Source organism: Delphinus delphis, chromosome 14 (genome assembly GCF_949987515.2).
Source record: "Delphinus delphis chromosome 14, mDelDel1.2, whole genome shotgun sequence".
In the NCBI taxonomy this organism is placed as follows: Eukaryota; Metazoa; Chordata; class Mammalia; order Artiodactyla; family Delphinidae; genus Delphinus; species Delphinus delphis.
Window position 1 is genome coordinate 12,667,598 of NC_082696.1, and position 24,156 is coordinate 12,691,753.

General features: G+C 40.0%; 2 protein-coding genes across 2 annotated transcripts in view; one reads left to right on the forward strand and one right to left on the reverse strand.

Moving 5' to 3' along the window:
* Positions 1-1,573: 1,573 nt before the first annotated feature.
* The window catches only part of IPCEF1 (interaction protein for cytohesin exchange factors 1), a 93,905-nt gene continuing 71,322 nt past the window's right edge, over positions 1,574-24,156 (forward strand). The window contains exons 1-4 of the mRNA XM_060029739.1: positions 1,574-1,670; positions 2,630-2,682; positions 15,432-15,471; positions 16,074-16,243. Coding sequence (XP_059885722.1) covers positions 1,589-1,670; positions 2,630-2,682; positions 15,432-15,471; positions 16,074-16,243 — 345 coding nt within the window. The 5' untranslated portion in view covers positions 1,574-1,588. The remainder of the gene's footprint in view (positions 1,671-2,629; positions 2,683-15,431; positions 15,472-16,073; positions 16,244-24,156) is intronic.
* Positions 16,103-24,156, reverse strand: part of OPRM1 (opioid receptor mu 1) — a 158,449-nt gene continuing 150,395 nt past the window's right edge. The window contains exon 4 of the mRNA XM_060029741.1: positions 16,103-16,141. Coding sequence (XP_059885724.1) covers positions 16,103-16,141 — 39 coding nt within the window. The remainder of the gene's footprint in view (positions 16,142-24,156) is intronic.

Here is a 24,156-nt window from a genome sequence, read left to right on the forward strand (position 1 = left end):
CTTTCATTTTTTTCATTTTTCTTTCTGTCTGCTCTTCTGATTGAGTGATTTCCATTATTCTATCTTCCAGATCACTTCTTCTCTCTTCTGGATTATTTAGTTTGCTATTTGTTGCATTTAGCTCAGTTTTCATCTTGGCAATTGAGTTGTCTAATTTTAATTGTCCTCTTTATAGTTTCTACTTCCTCATTACAGTGATCCACACTTCTATCCATAGTCTTTCTTAATTTCTTCAGGATTTTTATTACTTCCTTTTTGAACTTGGGGTCTAGTAAACTGGAGAGGTCTGTCTCATTGTTTGTTCTTTCAGGGGATTTCTCTTCTTTTAATTGGGAATGGTTTCTCCTTCATTTTACTTATATTTCTCTGACTCTATTAATTTAGGAGAAGCAGTTATCTATTGTGGTCTTGAAGGGCTGTTTTTATTTGAGTCTAATATTTTTAGCGTCCTGTATGAGGCTAATATTTTTCGTGCTAGGGCTGTTTTCGGTATGGATGCCTGCCACATCTTTCCTCAGTGTGTGCTGGCCATTATCCCCTTGATAGAGGGTGTGATTGATGTTGTGGTGGCCAAAGCCTGCACTGGATGTTGGAGGGGTCTCCTCTTTGCTCCATGGTTGTCATAGCCCTGTCGGGGGCAGGGCCTGCTCCCCACTTATTGGAATAGAAGCCCTCAGATCTGGTTCTAAGCTGTGGCGCACTCTCGCTGGGAAAGGAGCCAGTGGGTATTCCCCCGCAGGAGCCGTCCACTGAGACGTGTGCTCTGTGATGTTGCCTGTCACCCTTGTGCATGCTTACAAAGTGCACTGTTGAAACTGCCCTCTGCCCCATCTCAGCAGAGGAAAAGCTGGCAATCAGGCTGCAAGTCCCTCAGGCGCTGCGCTCACAAATCTGCCAGTGGCGTAAATCTGTGGAAGTCACGCGCCCACCAGGAATCAGTTCAGATTTCAGCCCCACTTCTGTGTGTGGGCAACCTGCAGGTGTTTGGGTGCGCCCAGAGCTTGTAGAGTTGGGGCTGCACCCGAGCAGGCTGAGAATGAGGCTGCTGTGACAGGGCCATGCCCCTCCCTTTGCACTAGCGGTGACAATAGGGCTCCTATTTGCCCTCACACACCGCCAGCTGTGACCTGGACCACTCCTGAGGCCCTTGGGGCTGTCTCTGCATGGCCTAACTGAATCTTCTCCCTGGGTTTGTCTGCTGAAGCCCGAGTATCAGAACCCAGCTGCCACCGGCGAGCACTCCAGCAGGTATGCGCTTCAGGCTGGGCATGCAGTGAGGTGGCCAGGACCTTCTGTGCAGGTCTCTGTTTGTCCTGCCTTCTACAAGCTGGCTGCTGCACTCACCTCTGAGCCCCTGAAGCTTCCTATCTGTCCTTGCTGATCTCCCAACCAGTGAAGGCGGTTCCCAGGGTGAGGGAACTTTTCACAGCTCCCTCCAGGGGTACAGGTCCCGTCCTGCTTCCTTTTCTCCCCCTTTCATCCTACCCAGTCATGTGGTGGTCTTTCTTGCAGCTGTGGCTGTATGAGACCTTCAGCCAGCACTCAGTGGGTGTTCTGTGAGAACTGCTCCACATGTGATAAAGTTTTGATGTATCTGTGGGAGGAGGTGAGCTCCACGTCCTTCTATTTCACCATCTTCATCTCCCAGTCTGCTTATTATTTTCTTATTGGTGAGTAAGGACTCTTTATGTTATGATTCTCATGTATTAAATGTATATTGCAGATATTTTCATCAGCTTGTGGTTTGATTTTCTATTTATATTTTAGTGTATTTTTTAAACAAGTAATTTAAAAATTAAGTAATTAAATTGGTTGGTCTTTTTATTGTGGTTTTTCTCTTTGGCATTTTACAAATAAATGTTTTATTCATATTTATGTAATATAAATATGGCATTTTTGACATATAAAAGCGGTATACATCTTTCAGAACTTGGGAACCATTGGTATAAGAAATAAAGTCACATGGGGTTTGGATCTGCATTTATGGTGTCACTGGGAAGAACTGAAAAGCTCTTCGCTTTGGGGAGAGTTTCAGTGGCTTGTGGATGTTTACCAAGTTTCTCGCTTGTCAAAGTCTGAAGATATGAGATTTTTTTTTCTTTTTGTTTTCATCTCCTTTTCTTGAAACCAGAGTGTCTTGTTTTTCAGGTAATCCACTACAAAGTGCAATACATCAAAAGGGGCTCATCTTTATATTAAAGTTGGGACTTCTGAGGCAGAGGGATTAGTTACATTTTTGAAATTGTTAAATTAACACAATCAGAATAATAGTAATGGATCAAATATTTCTGCATCTTACATTATGTTGTTCATCATGAAGATGAAAATATTTTCACTTTTCAAAGATATACGTTTATGTATTATACAATATTAAGTAGATAAAAAATAGATACATCTTGCTGTAGACTTGAAAAAAATATTGACAAACTTGCAGATGAAATTCTGGCTTATTTTATGAACTCAGTTTTTAACAGTGGGCTTATTCTGGATTAAAAGGCCATGTAATGAATCACTTTTATTGTGAAATTCATCAATCAAAATAGAAATGCCCTTCTTCCCGTCAAAGAGATATACGCTTTTATGAACAATTTAATTCCGCATTTAACTGAAAATCCTTCTTTTCTTCTAGTTTTTGTTTCTATCAATTTGACATCATACATGGCTACTGATGGCAGTGATCTTGTAAGTACCCTTTGGAATACTTCAGACTTGAAATATTAATTGTCAGTTTGATGAATGAGTAAAAAATTATGTCGATTTTAAGTTTGGCTAGCTATTTATTGTCCTCCATTTGGTTAGTCACAATGGAATTAAATGATCCTCTTGTTAGAGTCTGAGGGTTTCTTATGATCACCAAGCATTTGTTTAAGACTCCTAGCTATTTACTTTTTTTTTTTTTTTTTTTTGCGGTACGCGGGCCTCTCACTGCTGTGGCCTCTCCCATTGCGGAGCACAGGCTTCGTACGCACAGGCTCAGCGGCCATGGCTCATGGGCCCAGCTACTCCGCGGCACGTGGGATCTTCCCAGACCGGGGCACGAACCCGTGTCCCCTGCATTGGCAGGCGGATTCCCAACCACTGTGCCACCAGGGAAGCCCTCACTGTGGTTTGGTCAAGGACAAAAGCAAATGGATGTCACAGATCTGTAAAGATAGAGTCAGGGAGACTCAGGTTCAGAAAAGCCAAAGTTTATGAGAAGTTTTAAAAAGAAAAAAATGCATGGGATTATAAGCATATGTGTCGTGTATGTGTTATGTGGAACAAAGATATGAAAAGAAAGAATTAGGACTGTTGGATCCTTGAGAAAGGTAATGGAGGGTTTAATTATTACACTGCTTTGCTTTTTCTGAAGAAAAAATGTAGTCTTCCAGCTGGAAGGAGTTTATCTTATATGTTTAAGAGAATGGAAATTAAATAATAAGAGACCACCTAAGGACGTTAAATGAATAAGTTCGTTCATTCATTCATTGAGACATTCATTTAATGCTCACTGATTACCTCTCCTGAGTTTATCAAGTGTCAACCACTGTAATAGGTGGGAATTGGAGATTTAATTGTGACTTGAAACAAGTTAAAATCTCCACATCTTATAAAAAAAAGTATAGCCTTGGGTTTTGGAACAAAGATGGCAGATGTGATTACCAAAGGACTAACATATCGTTCTGTGGCCCCCAATCTATAGCTATTACTGCTGTAATAGGTAACCTGCTTCCCCTTGGTCCTGGGCACAAGTGGATTCTGTTCTTCTTGGTGGGAACTCTGGCTCTTTATGGGTCTTTCTCATTTCATGAGCCATTCTCCACTCCTAGACGCAATCAGCTCAGCTCTCCTTGTGTGTCTATTTACCTGTTATTTTTATCTCACAGCCATCAGCATCTGGGCAGTACTGCTTAATGTCTCTCTTAAGCATTTCTTCCAGCTGCTTTTCAGTGGTTACCCTACTTTATCTTTCCATTCAGAAAATTAGTTCAATTTTCTGCTGTCATTTGTTCTCTAAATAAAATGTAGCACAGGAGACCTATTTTTATGCTAGGTAGTTTCTGTAGGCGTGACACATTTGGCCTAATCGCATCCCGAATTACACCTCATTTCCACTAAACTAACATGTATTGAGCTACATGTGCTGAGCTCTCTGCTTGGTGCTGGGGTACGAAGAGGAGAAGCTGACCACCTGGTCGGGGCAGGGTGATGTGGTGAAGTGGTGCTAATAAAACTGTTCAAGAAAATAGATTCTAAGCATCTGAAATCTCATTATAGTATATTATAGTACAGCATGGTTAAAAGCATTGCTCTTTTTCTGTTAAGCTGAGTTGCTGTTATCTGCTGGTATTCTTTTCTTTCCTCCGGTTTTCTCTCCTCTGAAGGGAAAGAGCAGAATTTTCAAAGCTAAAGCTTCACACAGAATCAAAAAGTATTAACTCACCAAGTTCTGTCTGTTTTCCCTCCTAAATATTTCTCCGTCTTCGCAGATGCGACGCTTGCCCTTCCTTCTGTTCACTGGGCTCTTTGCCTCTCTCTGCACCTGCTCTCAACTACCCCACCCCCGACTACTCTCCGCCGCCTCACAACAGCCAGGGTGGATTTTCCTAACTGCAGATGTGATTTTGCCACCCTCCTGCTTCTATCTGTTCAGTGGCTTCGCTTGGCTCTCAGATGAACTTCATACTTTCAAACATAACTTACATGACGTGGCTTGGCCACTCTGAATGTGGTGACCACGTCCAAAACCTACCTGCACTCGGTGGTCAATGCCTCCTGGCTTGTACGTGCATCTCTGTATCACATCCTCTTAGGCGCAGGTCTTTATCTGGAGGGCCTGCCCTGACTCCCCAGTTCTAGGTAAGCACTGTACTGGTGTGCAGACCTCATTATCCTTGTTCAGCTCTCTTTCGTCTGGGTTTCACTGGAAGCTGTGTTAGAACTTGCTTGCCATTGAATCTCTGGTCCTTGGCACTTAGTAGTTGTGCAGTAAGTGGTGGTAATCACCTGTAGGATCCGGGTCACCTGTAGCTTTTTGGGAAATTTTTAACATAAACGATTAAATTTGGTACAATCGCTAAACATCCATTTGTGTAATTCTTGATGTTTATAAGGCTTTCCATACATTATACTGTGGTGATTAAGCATTACACACCAAATCCGTATGGCTTAGTTTTATGATTAGTTTCTTTTTTTTTTTACATCTTTATTGGAGTATAATTGCTTTACAATGGTGTGTTAGTTTCTGCTTTATAACAAAGTGAATCAGTTATACATATACATATATCCCCTCCCTCTTGCATCTCCCTCCCTCCCACGCTCCCTATCCCACCCCTCTAGGTGGTCACAAAGCACCGAGCTGATCTCCCTGTGCTATGCGGCTGCTTCCCACTAGCTATCTACCTTACGTTTGGTAGTGTATATATGTCCCTGCCACTCTCTCGCTTTGTCACAGCTCACCCTTCCTGCCCCCCCATATCCTCAAGTCCATTCTCTAGTAGGTCTGTGTCTTTATTCCTGTCTTACCCCTAGGTTCTTCATGACATTTTTTCCCCCTTAAATTCCATATATATGTGTTAGCATACGGTATTTGTCTTTCTCTTTCTGACTTACTTCACTCTGTATGACAGACTCTAGGTCCATCCACCTCCTTACAAATAGCTCAGTTTCGTTTCTTTTTATGGCTGAGTAATATTCCACTGTATATATGTGCCACGTCTTCTTTATCCATTCATCCAATGATGGGCACTTAGGTTGCTTCCATGTCCTGGCTATTGTAAATAGAGCTGCAGTGAACATTTTGGTACATGACTCTTTTTGAATTATGGTTTTCTCAGGGTATATGCGCAGTAGTGGGATTGCTGGGTCATATGGTTATGGTTAGTTTCTTATTAAAATAAATAGATAAATAAATAATAACGACCAGCATGTGAATCTTAAGGCTTGGTTAAGAAACTTCTCTGGTCTCAGATTTTAGTAACAACATTCTACCTAGAGAAGGAAAACAGCCTTAATCTAATGATGACAAGGCTCAGAGGGAAGGTACACATCATCTCTTTTACCATCGTACATAATTCTTTTACCTAAAGCTTTCAGGGATTACTTTCAGGGATTGCTCTAGTGGGGAAGAAATGTCAGAATCATCTTAGATCAAAACTTTATGACAGTGTTTTCTCGAAAATTGTTTAAAATAAATTTACTTCAGTAAATATTGCCTGGAAAAAATGTCAAGTGAAAACTTTTTCCTGAAACGAAAGTCTCTGCGTATAAATCATGGTTACATTGCTCAGTTTTCTGCTGATTAGGACAAGCTCACTGAACGTGAATGGACATTTGCTTCTGGCCCTGTGGTCACTGGGTTATCTGCTGTTGCGTGGACTGTCATCTGTGTGGTGATCTAACAGCAGACTGGGCCCCGATGTGTTTCTTCACAAGAGAGCTCTCCATTCGTTGTTCACAGAACATGTATTGCCTGGCCTTTATGTGTACTGTGTGCTGTGAGCAGCCCAGATACGATTCCAGCCCCCATGGGAACCTGCTCTGCCCCCCACTCCATCCCTGTGCTCATGGTGTGTGTCTCAGGGATGTGGTGATATTCAGGGATGAAGTGAGGAATCTATTTTCCACCTTTTTGATCAACTAGAAAGAGCTGAAATGTTGGCACCTTGTTGTTTTAGGCTCCATCAACAGAACTCTATGTTGAATTGGCTGTGCCAATGCTGCCTTGGACACAGGAGACTGTTTTGCATATTTTCTGTCCCAAGTAGGACTCGAGTGGAGAAGTGCATGACAGCTATCTGGGGAACGGATGCCTGGGTGAGGGCTTGTTAGCTACCACTGGAAAACTTGCGTCCCTCCTCCCAGCGCCTCTCCTCCACCCCACGCCTTCCTACTTCTTGGGTTCCTGATTCTTAGTATTTGGTGGATATGGTTAAAACAGGATGCTGGAGAGCTACTGTGTTTTTTGAGGAAATAGTATTTTACCTTCAAGGAAACACCAAGGGTCATCTCTCCGGGTGGGTTCAAACTTAGTGTCCGCTGATCCCAGGGGCTTTTCTCTATGTATGTGCCTCTCTGGGGGAAGAAAGATGTTGGAGCAACTTTTATGTTGCTTTTGTCTGCTGATGTTAGCAGAGGTATTTTTCAGCTCTGAGTAATCAAACAGTAGAGATGGCTTTCCAGATATTTGTTAAATCTCCACTTGTACCAGGCACTATTATTAAGGCATTATAGGAAGTAAAATTTAATACAAGACCCGGTTAATCTTTTGGTAAATATTTATTGAATGCTTCCTATGTGCCAGGCATCCCTCTAGGTGCTAGATTTTGAAGTCATGACGTGTTCAAGAATGTCAATTCTATCTTGAATGCTTGGCCAATCATTGACTCTAAGCAAAGTCATCATTCAACTACAGAGCTGATAAAAGAGATTTGATAAAAAGCAACATTAACGGGAAGTGATTGAGCAGCTGTGCGGGATAGAGGGTTGGACCATTGATGGATTGTGTTACTACCATGTATGTACCACTCAGATATATAAACAGATAGATTATAATATCCATTTAAGAGGCATCAGCAATGCATTGTGGAATATAAAAGACAGAAGAAGTAGTAACACTGAGTTAAACAATAGGCGTAGGAGCCTGACTGGCCTGGGTCCTAGTCTTGGCTCTGCTACTAGCTATGTGTGATCTGAGGGGAAGTTACTTAAGCACACCGAGATGAAGTTCCTTTCGTGAAAAGGAAGGTAAAAATAGTACCTATCATGAAGATCTTTGGGAAATAATATAAATCAATTGTTACAGTGACTACAGATAAATAACACTGGGTGAATGTAAGATTTTTATAAGAGCTCATGCCTTCTAAGGTCAGAAAGGGCTTTATGGTGGAGGTGGCATTTGACCTCGATCTGAAAGGATGAGTAAGCATTAAGCAGATGAAAAATGGGGGAAGAGAATAAAGCATTCAGAAGTATGGAGTTGTTAAAGTGTCTGACATTTCTCTAGGATAGAAAAAAGTCTAAGGTGCCAGGAACGGAATTGGACAGATGTCTTGGTGGGATATTGAAGCTACTGTGGGAAGGGACTCGCTTGACACTTAAACTGTGATTTCAAGATGGAATCTCATACATTAAATGACTGGCTTCCATTCAATAATGGTTCTGCAGATTCACACGAAGACACTCCACTCTACTGTAAATACAGAGCAATGACAGACAAAGAGAAACATAGAAAACAGGGAAAGCACAGTTAGGCTCAAAAACACAGTAATCGTCTCTATGGATCAGAAATAAAAAGTGGCAACACGACTGAAGCTACGGCCTGCTGGGCACCTACTTCATCTGGAGGCAGGAAGCAGTTTGCCTCCTGGTCCAGGTTAGGGAGGTGGGAAAACGCTCCACTAAATATGAGAGAACTATGGTCACTTCTTTTTTTAAATTTTATTTATTTTTGGCTGTGTTGGGTCTTGGTTGCTGCCCACGGCCTTTGGTTGCGGTGAGCACGGGCTACTCTTCCCTGCAGTGCACGGGCTTCTTATTGCGGTGGCTTCTCTTGTTGTGGAGCACGGGCTCTAGGAGCACGGGCTTCAGTAGTTGTGGCTTGTAGGCTTCAGTAGTTGTGGCTTGCAGGCTCTAGAGCGCAGGCTCAGTAGTTGCGGCGCACGGGCTTAGTTGCTCCGCGGCATGTGGGATCTTCCCTGACCAGGGCTGGAACCTGTGTCCCCTGCACTGGCAGGCGGATTCTTAACTGCTGTGCCACCAGGGAAGCCCCTACGTTCACTTCTCAATGACAGTGGTAAACGGCAGCTCCCCCACTTGTGAAAGGGGCTAAAGATGAAAAGAGAAAACAGTTGTTAAAAGCACTGCCTGGGGTTACACAATTCCACAAGCTACCTGAGGGCCTAAGAAGGAAGGAATAGGGACACATATCAAAATCAGGAGCTAAACCTAGTCACCAGCCAGACCAGCAACTGGATAGGCAGGAGTTCCCATGACGGCGTCAGGACCTGATTGTAGGACCGATTCCACATCAGGTGGAGGCAACGTCCAAACGGATAAGGAGGGAGGTGCGGCCGTAATGGGGGAAAGGGGAGCAGAGAGGGAGGGAGAGACTGAGAGAGAGAGGGAGGGGGAGAGAACATAAGGCCCTTCCACTCACAATTCTGCAAACTTAAAAGTCCAAAACAGATTTGAGAAATGCTAAGAAAGATAGACTCTCAAATACAAAATTCAAGTATAGCTTTATTTTACATAAAAACAAAATTTTAAAGCATGACAAAAAATTTTAAGTATGAAGCTCAAAGAATCTTTTGCACAATTTTGAAAGAAAAGCAGGCACAAATGAAAAAGTATAAAATGCAAGTGGGCTTTGAAAAAACTGAGGTATTGGAAAAGAAACCATAATGTTTGAAATAGAAAGCTCAGCAAATGGCATACATTCCACGTTGGATACTTTCTAAAAGAGTGTTAGTAAATTGACAAATTTATGCAGGACATGTATGGCACAGGGAGATAAACAGATTAAAAATTAAGAGAGAAAATTAAGAGCAGAAAATAATGGAATAGTTAAAAAAAAAAAAAGAAACAGGTAGAAAGATTGCTGAAATTTTGAAAGAAAAGACCAAAATATATTCCAGGTTGTAGAGAACTAAAAGTTTTATATATTGCAGGAGGGATTATAAGTAGGACACTTTGAAAGCAATTTGGGGATACCTGCAATATTAAAGATGCACGTGTCCTATGACCATGAAGTCCACTCTCAGATAAATACTCTAGCCCAGAGGAACACGTGTCCAGGGGCACAGTGCAGTTATACAAAGTTGTTAATTGCAACAGTGTTGTGATAGTAAACTAAATGTGGGTCATTAAGTGAATGGATAAATAAATTGTGTCATTTTCATTCACTACAGTGCTATATTAGAATTAGAGCTACTTGTCTCAACATGGAAAAAAATCTCAAAAACACAATACTAAAAATTAAGTATTTCCATTAATGCTATTATTTATAGTGTTGTGAGTGTTGCTTATAAATACTAAAATCGCATGGGAATGATAAAAATCACATTCAGCTTAGTGTAACCTGGGGTGAATGAGAGGGAAGTTGTACATAGGGAGACATGAGTGTATTTAGATTTCATTACCTTAAAAGTAAAATCAAAGAGTAAGAAAGAAAAGAAGGAAGAAAGAGCTGTGTGCTCAGTGAGTTAGAATATGATAGAGTTGAGACTCTTGATACCATGTTGTTAAATTGCTTTTCAATTTCCACTCCCCACTATCAGTGAGTAAGTGTGTATCTGGAATTTACTGCAGGAGAGATTATAAGCACAGGAGTGTGGTTTTGAAAAAACACGTGACGATCTCTCTTTTGGCCCTAGGCCCTCCTGTTACTATCATGTCTCCTCTTTTCAATCAAGGTTCTGGTGAGACTAATCTTCAGTGCCGTGTTGACTTCTTTAATTCCCATTCCTCCCCAAGCTACTGGAATTTGTTTTCCAGCCAACACGACAATGAAACTGTTTTGCCAAGGTCTCCAGTAACTTTTTCTTTCTCTTTGACACTGGTAGTATTTAATGGTTTGGACTCATCTTTCCCTTCAATCTCTCCCTCACTTCCATGGCAGCTCCTCTTCTGGTTTCCTTTTGTCCTGTGCTGTTCTGCTCAGTCTCCTAGACCTTTCCTGCTGCTTCCGTGTAAACATACTGGTCTTCCTTCGGATTCTGACTTCAACCCTTTGACATTCTACACATCTGGGTTATCTTATCCAAACTCAAGACGTCCACTCTCTGTACACTGATGATTCCTAATTTTATGTCTTTATTCCAGATTTCCTCCAAATCCTTAAACCCTGAAGTACTATGTATACTATTTCCATCAGATGCCTCTTATGTACATCAAACTCAATATGTTTATTACTGAATATATTATAATTCAGTATATATGACCATGTCCTCTATATTGATGTCATTTATCCCATTGCTTAAGCTAGAAACTCTTTCCCTGGCACATTGCTCTCCCTCACTTTCCATGTTCTAAAATCCTCCTCCTCTTCCCCCTCAGCTCCCTGTCCGTCCTTCCTTTTCTCCTCTCTCTTTCTTCTTCCCCTTTGCCCTAGTCTTTCTTTTTTTGTTTTGTTTTGTTTTTTGCGGTACGTGGGCCTCTCACTGCCGTGGCCTCTCCCGTTGCGGAGCACAGGCTCCGGACGCGCAGGCTCAGCGGCCATGGCTCACGGGCCCAGCCGCTCCGCGGCATGTGGGATCTTCCCGGACCGGGGCACGAACCCGTGTCCCCTGCATCGGCAGGCGGACTCTCAACCACTGTGCCACCAGGGAAGCCCCCTAGTCCGTCTTTTATAATATTTCCCGAATTTCTCTTCTGTGTAGAAAGTGCCATTGCTTCCAGCTTCCCCTCAGACTCTAGTCCTTGCTTCTCTGTCCTCCTCCGTTATACAACATCAACAACCAAAGCAAATTCCTTAAAGGCTACTACTTTGTGAATTTTACTCTTGAAACAAATATTTGCATTTTACCATTTACTCCTGTGACTTTGGGCACAATACTGAACCTCCGTTTGCTTCAATTTCCTCATCTGTAAAATGTGCATTATAATAGCACCTGAGCCATAAATGTTGTGAGAATTCAATCCAGGTATTTATGCAAAGACTCAGAGCAGTGACTGGCCTATGGCAAACATTATATGAGTATAAGCTTTATATATATTTCTTAGCTATCATTGTTTTCAATTACTGTCTATTGTTATTATAAAGTCTCTTATCTGTCTTCATTTTTCACTATTAGAGATTTTCTTTTCATATTCACTTATTAAGTAATATTAAAGTGGTTAGTCTTCTGAAAAAAACTAAGCAAGTTTTTCATGTATTTTTACAGGTAAAATTTTAATATGTAAAAGCTTTAAAATTCTCTTTACAAAGTTGAGTTTAATTTGCCAGGAAGGAGGAAAGATGTTTGTGGAGCAAAGGTGTTTGTGGAGAAACATGCCTAATAGCTTTATCAGCTGGAGCTGGCTTGGATCTAAAATATTTAGGAATTGTTGTGGCTTCGTTAAAGTAGCACTAAAATTGGCAATCGTGAAGTTTTACACCATGGAACTTGGATAAATGCCACAAATCAAGACTAGCATAACACTATATAATTTTGCTTAATAACAGGACCCTTGTGAAGTTTGATGTAATGACAAACCACTTTATGGTGAATTTTAATGTATGATGGGGGGTAAATTGTACCTGTAAGAGTTAATAGTTACTATATATATTAGAAGTCAATATAATAATTACCCTGATCTTGGGTGTGAGCACCATCATTCAATATCAGAGGAGGTCCATTTGTATCTTTTACACTGGTTCCTTTTTAAGTTTATACAACATGTGATTTTGAGTGATTAATGACCAAATGAATTTTTTTAACCACCTTAAAAAGTAAAAGAAAAATAGTCTTTTTCAATAAAAAGGAAATATTTATTTAAAAGAGAAAATTTTCTCAAGTTTTAGAACCAAGTTAGGGCAAATTCAGAATTTAGAGTAATTCTTCAGTTTTACCTACAACATGCCAATGGGAAGAAAATTGTGTGAGAAACTATCTTATTAGGCTTCGGGTATTTGTTATGATTGTTATAATTCCCTATGGAAAAACTGTCTCATAAAATACACACTGCTTGCTCGGCTTTTTGTCACTCACCAGTGAAATAAACCACATGTAAGACCTTTATGAAACTGACTAGTTTGTGGGTTCCATTTCCTGTTGTGAGGGGTTAGATGTATCTCAAACTCACCGAAGTTCTCAAGATTGTTTTCATTCTTTCATGTAAACCAGTTTAGGTTTCAAATTCATATATTTCAAGTGAAACTGAAATCCTCTCTAATTTATCATTTCTATAATATGCAGTTCTGCTTCTGGTTGGGGGAAACAGTTTGAACAGTTATATAGATTTTACGATCATTTGCCTTAGGAGAAGTACTGTCTGAGGAGGGCTGACTCAATGACTAAACTCCCTGCCCCCCTTTAAAAAAGTCTGAATAAAGTCCTCTCGGTGTTGGGTGCTCACATTGCTTGAGGTATTGTCCTGCTTAGAGCCCCACTTCTCATCCAGCCCAGGTGCAAGAATCTAGCGTAGACGGAGGCCTGGCGTGGGGCAAGGTTGAGACCGAGCCTGCAGTTTGATAGGGGGCTTTCTCTAGAACCAGCCGTAAGGTTGGGTGGTAGAGCTGGAAAGCCCTTGCTGCACTGGGAGCCCATAAGCGATGGATGGAGGAAATTCACTGGCTCCCAGTCAGGAGGCTTGGAGTGGGTGATGCTTCCCTTTACAGATCCTACAGCTGTCCTCGCCTACTTCCTCTCTCTCTTCTTATCAGAGCTGCTTTTTTTGTATGAGCTAATGTGATTTACCTTGTTCACATGGGGCCAGAACATTCTAGGAATGCCTCTGTCTACAACTCCCTTTTCTCCCTATTCCCCTGGTTCTTAGTTTGTCTTGAGTGCCTCCTGGGGTCTCCTGGAGCCCAGATTTTCTAAAGTGTTCCCACTATCTAAATTGACTTACTCTCTTCTTCACCTTTCGTCCTGGCTCTCAACTGAGTTCTAGCTATCCAAGTGGTATACATTATGCAAATAAGATATTTGGGCTAATATATTTTGTTAATAGGTTTTGCTGACCTCAGATAATTGCCTATAGAAAAGACTTCAGGAGACCATTTGAGGGAATGGTGGGAATTTTAGACCAAGATGCAGGTCAGTGTGGGAGATATCTTATGAAGCTGAGACTAGAACTTGGTCAAAAATGCCTACATTTTAGTTGTGTGTCATGACTCTAGCATGTCTACTCTTGACTAAAATTTAGAGCAATTATTGCCTTTGTCATGTCCTTTTTTCACAAGGATGATTAATTTCTTCAGGAATAAAATTTTCTTCTAACATTTGTAAAATAAAAAGTCGGTATGGGATTTCCCAGGAAATACAATTTAAGCACTTTAACTTCATCATTGTTGCTGAAGGAAATACAAATCCTACCTATCTTGAAAACTAGGAAATTTTTGTTTGTTAGATATGAAGTACTTGTTTATATCTATAATCGTGTATTATAGTACATGGTCACATAAAGTATTTTTAGTTTTTAGTGCATTTTCAGGTACAATCTTGTTAAATATTTTTGAGACCTACAGGATTGGAATTATTATAAATATCTTGATTTTACGAATGAGGAAGTTGGTTTTGAGTAATAAACGGATTTTTCCCCGAGTAACACAGCTACTACGTATGACAACCGTGAGTTGATTTCAGGCCTCTGGATTTTAAAATCCCATTTTATTTCCGCTCTGTCATATTCCCTCTTCAGACATATCGTAGAACCATTGTAGCTATTAGATCAATAGTTAGATATGGAGAATACTAGCCAGGTACATCGAAAATAACATTATAAAATCTTGTAATAAGATTGCATACCAATTTTTAGAACTGCTTTTCAATTATGTAGAATGTTTTTCAAATTCTCCACTTGTTACCAGAAAAGATTAAGTCAATTAAACTTGACTAAATTCGGTTTAGATATTGTGGAGGAAAAAATGAAACTTCTTTAATCTAAAATGTTTCTCTCTCTGCACACACACACAGCCGTTGAAAGCATTTTTTTTTGTTTTCTATTTTTGCTGATAGTCTGATGATTTTACATGAATTGTTTAAAATGTATTGTGAAAAACATGTATTTCAGATTGTCTTTTGTCTGATTTGAATATTTGAAGAGCTAGTATCAAATAGAAATTGGCAATTAATTTATCTTCCATAAAACATACGAGAAACATTCAGAGATACTTAAGGCGATATGCAATTTAAATCTAGATGTAAATAAGAATTTCCTGATAAGGAGGGTTGATAGGTACTTAGATCTCACCAAAAGAGGTTGTGGAACTTCTTTTTTCTGGGATGTTTACTTCATGTGGCTTAGATGCAACCCCATGGTATTAGCAGGACCATGAATTTAACAATCTGATGTGAACCTGTAGTATTGTGACATTGCAATGGTTATCTTGCAGGTTTATTTAAATAATTGCTGTTATTTAGAAATGGCACAAAAAGAAGCACAACGTAATTTTGTCTTCTCTCACAAAAAATAAAAAGGGAAATATTTTTATTATTTTTAAGATACTGAGTGAACGGTGTCCTGTCATAACTAAAGCGGTAGTGGGAAAGATGCCTGTGGGTGCAAACAGGAAACATTAGTGATAAATGCTGTTACGTATGTTTTTCAGGTGCAGCTCCGTGTCTGTTGATTCTAATTAGCACATTTTGTGCCTCAGCTAGTAGCTCCCCTTTAGCTCTGCTTGGAGAGTTTTTTTTTTTAGCTTCCATCCTGCTCGTACATACTGCCACCTCCTCCCTCTTTCTCTCGTTACAAATGTTACAACACAATCAGAAATTTCCTCTTTTCTTTCCTTCCTGCATTTCCAGCAGGTTCCCTTGCGTCAGAAGCAGAGAAGGAAAACTAAAGGTAATTAGATCTTTTGTTTCTTTATCCCGTTTGTGTGTGTGTGAGAGTCCTTTTCTCCTGGATGCCTTCTTTAGGATCTGATTTTTGTCTGTCTTAATGCTAGTATCAGAAGGTGGATGGCAGATTAATTTGGGGTTCTTCTGGATCGATTTTAAGAAATGACGGCATGCTGTTCGTTTGGGTTAATCCCCGTGGTATGTCAATAGAGCTTAGAAAGACTGGCACTGAGTCGGGGAAGTGGCCGTGTTTCTAGGTGGGCATTAACCCTTTAGCATCTCTTGCATAACTACTGCTATTATTGTTGAAACGAGCTGTGTTAGTGCAGTGATGTGCCTGCCAGACTCATGATTTTCATGTTTTCAGCTTATTCCATTGAAGAATATTCTTAGACTAACACTTGCATGTGAGTCTCACTGTTTCCTTGATCATATCTTGTACCTTCTAAGCACCAAATGAATGGTTAAAAAGAAAATCGATAAATTACTTTCTTTTTGCATTTGCTTTGCGTAAATCTTGGTACAAAAATCCAACTTCCTGGAGGTAAACAGCGAACACATACATCAGGGTACGATGTTACCTACCTTTTCACATAATTGTTGCAGGTTTTTTCACCATGAGTCGGAGGAGGATATCATGTAAAGACCTGGGGCACGCTGACTGCCAAGGGTGGCTATGTAAGAAAAAGGAAAAAGGAACTTTCCTAGGCAACAAATGGAAAAAGTTCTGGGTGGTCCTGAAGGGATCATCACTGTACTGGTACAGCAATCAAATGGTGAGTCCACTGTCTTCCTCCTGTCCCAGGACCCTTTAACAAAGGGTGGGTCAAAGATCATTGTGGAGCAGGTGAACCCCATGGGAAAGATCGTTTTTATTTCTGGGACTTGGAACAGGGCAAAGAAACAAATAAGTTCTAGAAACTGTTTCTGTAGGTATGTAGGTTATTCTATTATACTTGATGGAGGAGAAAACCATCCTGCTTGACTAATCTTTGGTTGAAGAGGGGCATCCAAATATATATCCTTATTGAAGGAGGATTTCAGGGCCTATTAATGTTACTCTTCCATGGTCGATGCTAATCATTTCAGGATTTCCTTGGACAGCACTTGATATGGGAACTTGACATTGTTAAGATCTCTACTAAAAAAAAGGGACTCAACTTTAAGAGCTATTGGGGTGTAAATTGATTCAGTGCACAGGAAGCTATTTTCTTTTCTCCTCCTTTATTATCTTTTTTTCCTCTGACCTTCTCTATTAGGTGGGTTGGTTTTGGAATCGCTAACCTGTGTGCCGGCATTGTGTCGGTGACTGTCATCTGTCGTTCTTTGGCATGTACAGTGAAGGCATTAAACTAATGATGCTTGGACAGCACTTGATAAGAAACCTGCCTCATTTATCCTGTAATAGGCACTTCACTTTTGTGGTCTGCTTTGCAGGCGAGTTTTCTGTTGGAAAGGGCTGCAAATAAAGTTTCTGTTAAAATGTGTACTGATCTTTCCTGGCTTGAAACATTCTGAAAACAACGATATTTGTCGAATACTGAGTAGAGACCTTTCACAAAGGAGCTCTCTCCATGAACACCGAGTAGCCATTTGATCTCAGGAGAGCCTGAGTTTCCCTTTGTGGTAGAGTGAAGGTCAGCAATGGATGTCCTTTAATCCATTAAGGGAAAATCATTTAAAAATTGACCACAAGCCAGAAAAATTCTTTTTACGTGATACCATTATTTTAAAATGACTTGTGTATGCCCATCTCTCAAGCAACAGAGCTTTAGGGCAAATAACTTTATAAATGTAAAATAAGTGCCCCGTGTAGTTTGTGGGTGAAATTTTTAGTCGATAAATTTACATTCACTGGCCACTAATCAAAAAGTTGTGTACCCACATAACCCAAGGCACCTGTCCTGTAAGGATTTGATTAAACTGGACCCAAATCCAATTCCAGTGCCCTGGAATAAGCATCCTCTCCTGTGCTTTTCTCTGTACTCCCCCTCCCCTGTCCCCTGTTCCCAAGCTTACAGATTTGGTTTCACCCAAAACATGGTACAAAATTCTTTACTGAGTTTTATAAAAATATATATTTTTGAGCTTTTGGCGAGTTTTAACAATTTTATCAAACATTTGGGAGCTTCACAAGAAAGAAGCACCTTGCAGAGTATGCAGTCTTCCACTATCTTCTTTTTCTCTCTTTTCTTCTCCCCTCCTGGATACGTTTACCATCTTGTCTAGCATGGGATAATTTTACCCAAATTAAGGCAAACTGGAGCTGGGGTCTCACCTTCTATCCTAAGGGATTTTTCCTGAACAAATACAGCTTCCTTCTTAACGAAGGTTAATTAATTATGGTTAATATAACTTTCTCCCTCTCGTTTATAATATTTTAGGCTCTTGCTTTTGGTTAGTTGTGCAAGTGATAGTTTGCATCTTCTATGAAATGAGAGGGCTTACCGATTTACCTTTTAATAGCTCTCTAGGAATTTTCCGAGGCTGTTGGAAGGATTGGGTGCTGATGGAGCATGACACATCTGTGGGAAGTAACAAAACTCAGATATAAGCATGGCATTAATTTTCTCATTCAGTCACATTATTCTGCACGTATGTTCTGGTACCGCTCCTGTCTTCATAGGATCGAGCCCCCTCGGAACCACACACACTTACAGATTTGGCTTATTTGGCTTCATAAGTTCATTTGGCTTAAGTTTCTCTTAGAAGAGCAATGAATTACCTATTTTAGGCATTAGGAATCTCACGTACTCGAATAGAATTAGATTAGCAACATTGAATGGAGAATAAATTGACTGTCATTTGGCCACAGAATGACTCTATTAAACTTGTGGTATATAACAGAAGGACCCTTTCAACTTCCTAATTCTATGACTCTGTGTTACAGAGGAATAATCTCTCCACACACACACACACACACACACATACACACACACACACACGCGCGCGCGCGCACACGCGCGCACACACCCTGACATCTTAATTATGTGTTTGTTTTGGGGAAAAAAGGCTACTCAGTGAATACTTAATTAACCGTCATAGTCCTGCTATCTGTGTGAATATCAACTGTGAAATAATTGCCGAACACATACCCTCAGGCTGAGAATATTTATTTACTTTCTGCCACTCAAGGAATTCAGATTCAACGGAGTAGCTCCCAAGGCACCAATGTCTTATGAACAAACTTCTGTTTCTTCTACCTTCCCTGTTCCCTATGCTTTCTCATATGGTAATGGAGCTGATAGCATCACAGCCAGAGCCACCTCTTATCGAATGCCTACCATATGTCAAGGGAGAGTCGAGGTACCTTTCATACACACTCTTTTTAACTTCTCCAAAATACCCTCCAAGGTAGCAATTGTCAACACGTTTAGAAAGTTGGGAAGGCTGAGGCTCACAGAACTTGTGTACATTCTTCAAGTGACCCAAGTCCTAAGGGGAGGGGCTACAATAGATCCTCTTTAGCCCCTTTGACTCTTCAGCCCCCGGTTGTTGTCATATGCCAACCTGACCCCATGCGGGGACCAGGATAAATGATGTGGTTCAACTCCCTTATTGTCCGCGTTCAATGGGATTTGGAGAGAACAACTCTAGAAGTGAAACGTGGGGCCGTTCTTATGTGCAAGTACAAGTGAGCTCATGGGATCCCTTTGCTTGTCTCTCTTGTTCCCTGACACAACCCGAGGAGACATCACCCTCACCTCTCTAAGCGTTTTGTCATTGTTGTTACCTAGTAACTGACGCATGGTGTACTGCCTTCTTCCATCACTCTTTGCTGCTTTAAAAAGTACTACGCAGATTTCCTTGAGAAAGGTCAAGTTCAGACACTCATCTACCATTTTTCACACCCCATATTATGTGCATAGAATGTGATGCAGCACACAAGAATTTATGCCATGTCTTACAAAACCGTATTCAAGTTGAACAGCCTTAAAAATCCAGGCTGTTTAAAATCCTGGATTGAAATCCACACAATTGTTTTCCTTTGCCTCTAGATAAAGTAACAATTCATTTCCTGGCTCCTGGGCGTCTCCTGACCTGTACCTGTCTTACTTCCCCAGCTTCCCCACCTCCACCCAAGCTTCAACTACACAACTGCTTTTAATTCCTTATTAATGTCCTATATGCTGGCTGTCTCTTTAAGCCTTTGCATATGCTGTTTCTCAGCTCAGCAAACTCTTTGCCTTCATGCTGTACAGTCTTTCTCCCACCCAATTCCATCAAGCTTATTCCTCCTCATAAGTCAAATTTTAGTTTAAATAGCGCATCCTCGAGGTGTTCTTACCTTTCCTCTGACCCAAATTAGGCTGCCTCTTCTTCTCCCATAGCAACCTATACTTATTACACTTATCTTCCTCTTTCGTACATGTTGTTAGACTTGCTGTTTTCCATAATTGATAATAATCTCTGTAGAGAAAGACCGTAGTATATCTTTAGCGCCTTAGGTAGTGTCTGATACTTCCTAGGTACTCAAGTAATATTTGTTGATTTCATAAATAAATCAGATTTAGGAATCATCAGCATTTACCTTACCCATGGGAATTTTGAGAAATGGGATGGTGAATAAGGACTGCTTTTTTAAAAAAAATTTATTTTCTTTATTTTTATACAGCAGGTTCTTATTAGTCATCCATTTTATACACATCAGTGTATACATGTCAATCCCAATCTCCCAGTTCATCACACTACCACCCCCACCCCTCCACTTTCCCCCCTTGGTGTCCATACGTTTGTTCTCCCCATCTGTGTCTCTATTTCTGCCCTGCAAACCGGTTCATCTGTACCGTTTTTCTAGGTTCCACATATACGTGTTAATATACGATATTTGTTTTTCTCTTTCTGACTTATTTCACTCTGTATGACAGTCTCTAGATTCATCTAGTCTCTACAAATGACCCAATTTCGTTCCCTTTTTTGGCTGAGTAATATTCCGTTGTATATATGTACCACATCTTCTTTACCCATTCGTCTGTCGATGGGCATTTAGGTTGCTTCCATGACCTGGCTATTGTAAATAGTGCAGCAGTGAACATTGGGGTGCATGTGTCTTTTTGAATTATGGTTTTCTCAGGGTATGTGCCCAGTAGTGGGATTGCTGGGTCATATGGTAGTTCTATTTTTAGTTTTTTGAGGAACCTCCCTACTGTTGATAGTGGCTGTATCAATTTACATTCCCAAAAACAGTGCAAGAGGGTTCCGTTTTCTCCACACCTTCTCCAGCATTTGTTGTTTGTAGATTTTCTGATGATGCCCATTCTAACTGGTGTGAGGTGATACCTCATTGTAGTTTTGATTTGCATTTCTGTAATAATTAGTGATGATGAGTAGCTTTTCATGTGCTTCTTGGCCATCTGTATGTCTTCTTTGCAGAAATGTCTATTTAGGTCTTCTGCCCATTTTTGGACTGGATTGTTTGTTTTTTTAATATTGAGCTGCATGAGCTGTTTATATATTTTGGAGATTAATCCTTTATCCATTGATTCATTTGCAAAAATTTTTTCCCATTCTGAGTTTGTCTTTTCGTCTTGTTTGTAGTTTCCTTTGCTTTGCAAAAGCTTTTAAGTTTCATTAGGTCCCATTTGTTTATTTTTGTTTCTATTTCCATTAATCTAGGAGGTGGATCAAAAAAGATCTTCCTGTGATTTATGTCAGAGTGTTCTTCCTATGTTTTCCCCCTGCTTTGGCTATTCAGGGTCTTTTGCGTCTCCATACAAATTTTAAGATTTTTTTGTTCTAGTTCTGTAAAAAATTCCATTGGTAATTTGATAGAGATTACATTGAATCTGTAAATTGCTTTGGGCAGTATAGTCATTTTCACAATATTGATTCTTGCAATCCAAGAACATGGTATATCTCTCCATCTGTTGGTATCATTTTTAACTTCTTTCAACAGTATCTTATAGTTTTCTGCATACAGGTCTATGGCTCCCTAAGTAGGTTTATTCCTAGGTATTTTATTCTTTTTGTTGCAATGGTAAATGGGGGCGTTTCCTTAATTTCTCTTTCAGATTTTTCATCATTAGTATATAGGAATGCAAGAGATTTCTGTACATTAATTTTGTATCCTGCTACTTTACCAAATTCATTGATTAGCTCTAGTAGTTTTCTGGTGGCATCTTTAGGATTCTGTATGTATAGTATCATGTCATCTGCAAACAGTGACAGTTTTACTTCTTCTTTTCCAATTTGCATTCCTTTTATTTCTTTTTCTTCTCTGATTGCTGTGGCTAGGACTTCCCAAACTATGTTGAATAAGAGTGGTGAGAGTGGACATCCTTGCCTTGTTACTGATCTTAGAGGAAATGCTTTCAGTTTTTCACCATTGAGAACGATGTTTGCTGTGGGTTTGTTGTATATGGCCTTTATTATGTTGAGGTAGGTTCCCTCTATGCCCACTTTCTGGAGAGTTTGATCATAAATGGGTGTTGAATTTTGTCAAAAGCTTTTTCTGCATCTATTGAGATGATCATATGGTTTTTCTCCTTCAGTGTGTTAATATGATTTATCACATTGATTGATTTGCATATATTGAAGAATCCTTGCATTCCTGGGATAAATCCCACTTGATCATGGTGTGTGATCCTTTTAATGTGTTGTTGGATTCTGTTTGCTAACGTTTTGTTGAGGATTTTTGCATCTGTATTCATCAGTGATATTGGGTCTTTTTTTGTAGTATCTTTGTCTGGTCTTGGTGTCAGGGTGATGGTGGCCTCATAGAATGAGTTTGGGAGTATTCCTTCCTCTGCAAGTTTTTGGAAGAGTTTGAGAAGGATGGGTGTTAGCTCTTCTCTAAATGTTTGATTGAATTCACCTGTGAAGCCATCTGGTCCTGGACTTTTGTTTGTTCGAAGATTTTTAATCACAGTTTCAATTTCATTACTTGTGATTGGTCTGTTCGTATTTTCTATTTCTTCCTGGTTCAGTCTTGGAAGGTTATACCTTTCTAAGAATTTGTCCATTTCTGGGCTTCCCTGGTGGCGCAGTGGTTGAGAGTCTGCCTGCCGATGCAGGGGACACGGGTTCGTGCCCCGATCTGGGAAGATCCCACACGCCGTGGAGCTGCTGGGCCCGTGAGCCATGGCTGCTGAGCCTGCGCATCCGGAGCCTGTGCTCTGCAATGGGAGAGGCCACAACAGTGAGAGGCCCACATACCCCACCCACCCCCCCCCCAAAAAAAAGAAAAGAATTTGTCCATTTCTTCCAGGTTGTCCATTTTATTGGCATAGAGTTGCTTGTAGTAGTCTCTTAGGATGCTTTGTATTTCTGCAGTGTCTGTTGTAACTTCTTTTCCATTTCTAATTTTATTGATTTGAGTCCTCTCCCTCTTTTTCTTGATGAGTCTGACTAATGGTTTATCAATTTTGTTTATCTTCTCAAAGAACCAGCTTTTACTTTTATCTTTGCTATTGTTTTCTTTGTTTCTGTTTCATTTATTTCTGCTGTGATCTTTATGATTTCTTTCCTTCTGCTAACTTTGGGTTTTGTTTGTTCTTCTTACTCTAGTTCCTTCTGGTGTAAGGTTAGATTGTTTATTTATGATTTTTCTTGTTTCTTGAGGTAGGTTTGTATAGCTATAAACTTCCCTCTTAGAACTGCTTTCGCTGCATCGCATAGGTTTTGGATTGTCATGTTTTCATTGTCATTTGTCTCCAGGTATTTTTTTATTTCCTCTTTGATTTCTTCAGTGATCTCTTGGTTATTTAGTAACGTATTGTTTAGCCTCCATGTGTTTTGTACTTTTTTTTCCCTGTAATTGATTTCTAATCTCACAGCATTGTGGTCAGAAAAGATGCTTGATATGATTTCTATTTTCTTAAATTTACTGAGGCTTGATTTGTGAACCAAGATAGATCACAATCTTGTGATCAAGATTTGTGATCTATCCTGGAGAATGTTCTGTGTGCATTTGAGAAAAAAGTGTAATCTGGTGTTTTGGGATGGAATGACCTGTAAGTATCAATTAAATGTATCTGGTCTATTGTGTCATTTAAAGCTTGGTTTTCCTCATTAATTTTCTGTTTGGATGATCTGTCCATTGGTGTAAGTGAGGTGTTAAGGTGCCCCACTATTATTGTGTTACTGTCCATTTCCTCTTTTATAGCTGTTAGCACTTGTCTTATGTATTGAAGTGCTCTTATGTTGGGTGCATATATATTTATAATTGTGATATCTTCTTCTTCAGTTGATCCCTTGATCATTATGTAGTGTCCTTCCTTGTCTACTGTAACATTCTTTATTTTAAAATCTATTTTATCTGATATGAGTATTGCTACTGCAGCTTACTTTTGATTTCCATTTGCATGGAATATCTTTTTCCATCCCCTCACTTTCAGTCTGTATGTGTCCCTAGGTCTGAAGTGGGTCTCCTGTACACAGCATATATATGGATCTTGTTTTTGTATCCATTCAACAAGCCTGTGTCTTTTGGTTGGAGCATTTAATGCATTCACATTTAAGGTAATTATCGATACGTATGTTCCTATGACCATTTTCTTAACTGTTTTGGGTTTGTTTTTGTAGGTCCTTGTCTCCTCTTGTGTTTCCCACTTAGAGAAGTTCCTTTAGCATTTGTTGTAGAACTGGTTTGGTGGTGCTGAATTCTCTTAGCTTCGCTTGTCTGTAAAGCTTTTGATTTCTCCATCGAATCTGAATGAGATCCTTGCAAGTAGAGTAATCTTGGTTGTAG